The sequence below is a fragment of the Gekko japonicus genome, unplaced genomic scaffold, assembly GCF_001447785.1.
Source record: "Gekko japonicus isolate JY-2015 unplaced genomic scaffold, Gekko_japonicus_V1.1 scaffold351, whole genome shotgun sequence".
NCBI classification, from domain to species: domain Eukaryota; kingdom Metazoa; phylum Chordata; class Lepidosauria; order Squamata; family Gekkonidae; genus Gekko; species Gekko japonicus.
This window is the reverse complement of record NW_015172561.1, coordinates 1055598-1060767: the sequence shown is the minus strand read 5'-3', so window position 1 is coordinate 1060767 and position 5170 is coordinate 1055598. Positions and strand designations below refer to the sequence as shown.

The 5170-nt window shown below is 50.9% G+C and overlaps 1 protein-coding gene across 1 annotated transcript; it reads left to right on the top strand.

Annotated features, from left to right (window-relative positions):
- The first annotated feature begins 276 nt into the window (after positions 1 to 276).
- On the top strand, positions 277 to 4279 carry TPPP3 (tubulin polymerization-promoting protein family member 3). The gene is made up of 4 exons (XM_015421225.1): positions 277 to 298; positions 1076 to 1184; positions 2343 to 2496; positions 3534 to 4279. The coding sequence occupies exons 1-4, from the start codon at positions 277 to 279 to the stop codon at positions 3720 to 3722; spliced, it is 474 nt and encodes a 157-aa protein (XP_015276711.1). The 3' UTR covers positions 3723 to 4279.
- The last annotated feature ends 891 nt before the right edge of the window (positions 4280 to 5170 follow it).

The window sequence follows — 5170 nt, the reverse complement described above, 5'->3', positions numbered from 1 at the left end:
TCCTCAGGTCAACATGGCTGAGAGCACAGAGATGGCGGTGCTGGAGGAGAGCTTCCGTAAGTTTGCGGTCTATGGCGATACCAAAGCGACGGGGCAAGAGATGAATGGGAAGAACTGGGCCAAGCTGTGCAAGGACTGCAAAGTGATTTGGGGCTGTGGCTCAGGGTCAGGACATCCAATTGGAATGTAGACGGTCCCAGGTTCACTCCCCAGTATCTCCAGCTGACAGGATCAGGCGATGAGACCCTGGAGATCCACTACCCATTGGAATAGACAATGCTCACCTTGATAGACCAACGTATAAGGCAGTTTCACATGTTCCTCCTGGCATGATTGCTCATCCTTTCCTCTGCAGTCTTGCTTACCTTACCCTTTCCTGTGTACTCTTGTTGACCATTGTTGTATTCTTTTTCACTCAGAAGCTGGTCTACAGTCAAACCTGCAACCATTCTCTCCTCCCCCAAAGTCCACACAGGTTGCAAATGGAGTCCCCCCCCACCTTCAAAAGTTTGCGTCTGTCAAATGAGCTGTCCCTTTTTCAGCATTGTAGTCCCTGGCATCTCCAGTGTTGAGGAGCTGCGGTGGCTCAAGTGGTTAAGACGCTGAACTGCAGGCTGTGGAAGGTCGGTAGTTCAGCAGTTCGAGACCCGAGTGTGCCGCATGACGGAGTGAGCTCCCGTCTCTAGTTCCAGCTCCTGCCAACCTAGCAGTTCGAAAGCAAGAAATTGCAAGTAGATAAATAGGTACCACTTAGGTGGGAAGGTAACAGCGTTCCGTGCGCCTCGGTGTTTAGTCATGCTGGCCACATGACCACGGAAACGTCTTCGGACAGCGCTGGCTCTTCGGCTTTGAAACAGAGATGAGCACTGCAACCCTAGAGTCGGGCTCGACTGGCTTTCGAGCAAGGGAACCTTTACCTTTACCTTAGTCTCTGGCCAAATTGCCTGCAATCAGATCTCCCCCCCTCACTTTCCTTTGCAGTTCAGCTCTCTCTCTGCAATGTTCAGAAACAGACATGTGCTCTCCTTATCTTCTGACATGGTCTCTGTTTCCCCTTTGTCTGTTAAATCTTTAGGTGATGTTATCAGACAACAGCCTGACTTGCAAGGACTCCAGTTCCTCGGTTGGCTGAATGTTATGCTGGCTTTGTTCATTGGGAAGGCATTTATAGGGGAGAATCAGTGGTATTGCCTGCAATCAGATCCCCCCCCCCCCACCACCACTTTCTTTTGCAGTTCAGCTTCAGTTCTCTCTCTGCAGTGTTCAGAAACAGACATGGGCTCTCCTTATCTTCTGACATGGTCTCTGTTTCCCCTTTGTCTGTTAAATCTTTAGGTGATGTTATCAGACAATAGCCTGACTTGCAGGGACTCCAGTTGGCTTTTTTTCGACTGGCTTTTGAGCAAGGGAACCTTTACCTTTACATTATACATTGAAGTGCCCCCCCCACCCTGTTCTCACATGACCCCTCAGTATTCTCCACCCACCCTGTTTTAATTTGTTGTGTTTTGTTTTGAGGAGCGATCCCCTCCCCCTATCCAAAAGGCAGGCTGAGCTGTGGGGGATCCTCTTCCGTTTCTTATAAAACCTCCACGTGCATGCCTGAGGCAGGCTGAGCTGTGGGGGATTCTCTTCCGTTTCTTATAAAACCCCCACGTGCATGCCTAACGCTGCATAGGAATAGCACAGTGCCCTTTTAAAACTTAAATTTGAAAAACCCACTTATGTACAGAGGGACTTCCCCTCCCACCTGTTTAAACGGGTAGGTGGCTCTCTTCATTGGGCTAATTTTTTGCAAGAGACTGGCCGCTTGCCAACATCAACAAATGAGAAAAGGTAATTGACGAGTAATTGACTACCTCTACACCAATTACACTGTTTCCCCTTCAGACTCAAGGAACTGCTCCTGTTGGTAGTGTCTTGCTCAGGAAACACTATTATTTTACAGATTTAAAATAAAGCAGTGTGGGGGGGGGTTGGGTGAAAGGAAAGGGCTGTTAATGGTCTGTGCACAAATAGCAGGCAGCTGTCATGTGGAAACATGACAAAGAAAACAGCAGTCAGGTGGTTGAAACATGGGAAATCCTTGGTGCAAGAGCCGCCCAGCACTCATTCAGTTGGGAATGCAAGCAGGCCGGTATAATGTATTACTCTACCCTGTGTCTTGAGAATTAAGTAAATTTCAAGAATTTATTCTTCTTGTACATTTTTCATTTTTTAAAAAAAATCCTTCTGTAGCCCCCAAAGTGGCCAGGGGGCCAAGGGGTGAAGGTGTTGCCCACCCAGAAGTTGCCACGTTCTCATGAGCTGGCTCTGAATCCCTTGTGCCCATTCCGTTCCAGGGGGAAGACTGCCCGGTGCATCAATGTGGAGGAGTTTAAGAAGGCCTTGGAGGAGCTGGCCCCAAAGAGGTTTAAGGACAAGAGCAAGGAGGAAGCATTTGACGCCATCTGCCAGCTGGTGGCTGGCAAAGAGCCAGTCAACGTGGGCGTCACTGTGAGTAAACTGCTGCCGGGAGGAAGCGGGGCATTGTGAGAAAGAGGTGACACGGGCCCTAGGGAGAACTGATGGGCCCCGAGGCATGGCCAAGCAGTAGACCTGATAGAGGGGAGAATGGAGGGGCCAGTCCGTATGCCGGGCTGCCACCGTGAGCCCTGGGCCCCCTCCTCACGTTCAGAAGAACACACGCAAGATGTGTGATAGAGATGCTGCTCCTGTCCTCCGGCATCTCCTTGCAAGATCCCAGGGCAGTCCTTGCCCACAAAACGTTGTGCCCTTATTCCCTTCTCTCAGCAGGAGTGGAAAGGGCCTGTGGCCGGTTTTTGCTGGCAGAGGGTTTCTGGTTTAGGGGGAGGAGTGTTGGAGCATCTGCTTTGCATGCCGTAGGTCCCAGGTGTGATCCCTGGAAGTCTCCAAGATCAGTTAGTAGGTGATGTAAAGGGCCTCTACCTGAGACCACGGAGAAATGCTGCTAGTCAGGGCAGGCAAGACTGGCTTGGATAGACCAACCTGGATAGACTGACACAGCGGAAGGCAGCTTCGTGCGTGTTCAGGTTCAGTAGCCAAGTAAAATTATCTCAGGTAAGACCTGTGCCTGAGAACGTGGGGACTCGGGTATCTCAGGTAAGGCCTGTAGTCAAGGACCTCAGGCAGCGCTCCCTCTAAGCTGTGGAGTGTTGTGAGTGACTGGCATTAAAGTTGTGAGCAAGCGATTTGGGCTACTACCTAAATTAGTTTGCTCTGGAGCCATCCTTCCTGAGCTAAGACAAAGATGTGTGAGCCAGAGGCTAAAAAACTTTGAGCTTGCTCACACTAATTCAGCTTCGAGGGAACACTGATCTCAGGGAAGACCTGTGCCCAAGAATCTGCTATTAAAAAGGCGAGGCAGACCGATGACCTGACTTGGTACAATGCAGTTTCTTGCATCAGGCAGTCATGTTAGAGGAGGTCGTTGGAAGTGACCTTCCAAGGGAGGGGTGCTTGAAGAGCTACGGCACAGGTTCTAAACGCTCCCTCTGTTTTGTGATTGGCAGAAAGCCAAGTCGGTGGGCGCCGTAGAGAGGCTCACCGACACGTCCAAGTACACGGGCTCCCACAAGGAACGCTTCGATGAGACCGGCAAAGGAAAAGGCAAGAGTGGCCGTGAGACCCTTGTGGACGACAGTGGTTACGTGGCGGCCTACAAGAACGCAGGCACTTACGACACCAAAGTGAAGAAATAGGAGTGGCTGCCCCTCGTGGCCGCTCTTTCCCAGACCCTAATGACATCCCCCTCCCCCCCGGTGGGATTCAGCTTTGCTGGGCCCGCTCCGAGCCTCAGAGCCACAGCTGGAAGGGGTGCCTGTTTCCCGAGCGGCCCAAGCAGTTGCCGTGTTCAGCCTCCGACATCCTCCTCCTCGGAGGGCCTCTACATCTCAGCTCGCTTCCTTTCTCACTGTGGCCCGCTCTCTTCCCCAGACCACCTCTGCTTCTCCTCAGGTTGTTGCCAAAGACTCCCTTGCTCTGCTCGCTAGTGCTAATCGTGAGTCATTCCTGCCCCCAAGGAAAAGAAAAACTGCACGTCCTGAATTTACTGGTTGATGACAGAGTTTCTGTCAGATAAACAAGATGGCGGCTTCTAATCCACTCCTAGGCTTCTGACAGGGCCTACCAGGCCTCACCCCAGCCCCTCTCATCAGTGCTAAAAGTCTGGTTCCTGCACCCCAGAGCTTGCAGCCTTCCCCTGTAGCGCTGCTTTGAAATGTATAAGAAACTGTATATAAATAAAGTTCTACTACTATGGCTGTGACTGTTCTTGCTCCTGGACCTATCGGACAATTGTTCCCTTTTAAGCATGCATTCAACTCTCCAGGAAAACCACATCAAGTTTCCTTCCGTGTGATGGTTTTGCTCCTCTTTGACCTCCAAAACTGGAGTGCTTTTTGGGAAGGATAGACATGAAGTTGTGATCTAATTGTCCTTCTCTCTCTTCAGCATGCTCTTGTCCAGACCCGCTTAGCTATGATCTTTTTTGGGAAGAGCACAGTCCAAGACGTTTTCATGCAGTCTAGATGGGGAGCCGAACCTTTTCCAAGCTTCCACCCACATCAGTGCCATTTTGTCAGCCCCTTGTGGATGCCCACCCTTTCCCTCCCCCTGCAACTGGTCAGCTTTGAGGGTGCTTTATAGCACTGCAACAAGCAAACTCAAAAAGCCCTCTGGTAGCCCAGCTGGGAAATGCAGGGAAAATGTAGCTGATGGGGGGGGGGGATGTGCATTAAAGTCCTGTGTGGGATGCTCCATTGCCAATGCAAATATGTCTGCGTTCGTACTGTCAATGAGAGCAATGCAGAGAATCCTAACCATATGGAAGCAACGTCAGTCTGGTTTTGGTAAAAAAGCTTCTCTAACCTGGATGGACCAGGCTAGCTTGAGCTTGTCAGATCTTGGAAAGCCAGTTTGGTGTAGTGGTTAAGTGCACGGACTCTAATCTGGGAGAACTGGGTTTGATTCCCCACTCCTCCATTTGCACCTGGCTGGATGACCTTGGGCAAGCCATAACTCTGGCACAGCTGTTCTTGAAAAAGAGCAGTTTCTGTCAAGAGCTCTCTCAGCCCCACCTACTTCACAGGGTGTCTGTTGTGGGGAGGGGAAGGGAAAGGAGAATGTAAGCCGCTCTGAGACTCCTTTG

Excerpts from the sequence above, each read along its gene's own strand:
- TPPP3 (XM_015421225.1), top strand. The coding sequence starts at position 277 with ATGCTCACCTTGATAGACCAAC. Across the intron at positions 299-1,075 it reads GCTCACCTTGATAGACCAAC|GTGATGTTATCAGACAACAG; the intron begins GTATAAGGCAGT and ends TTAAATCTTTAG. Across the intron at positions 2,497-3,533 it reads CAGTCAACGTGGGCGTCACT|AAAGCCAAGTCGGTGGGCGC; the intron begins GTGAGTAAACTG and ends TGTGATTGGCAG.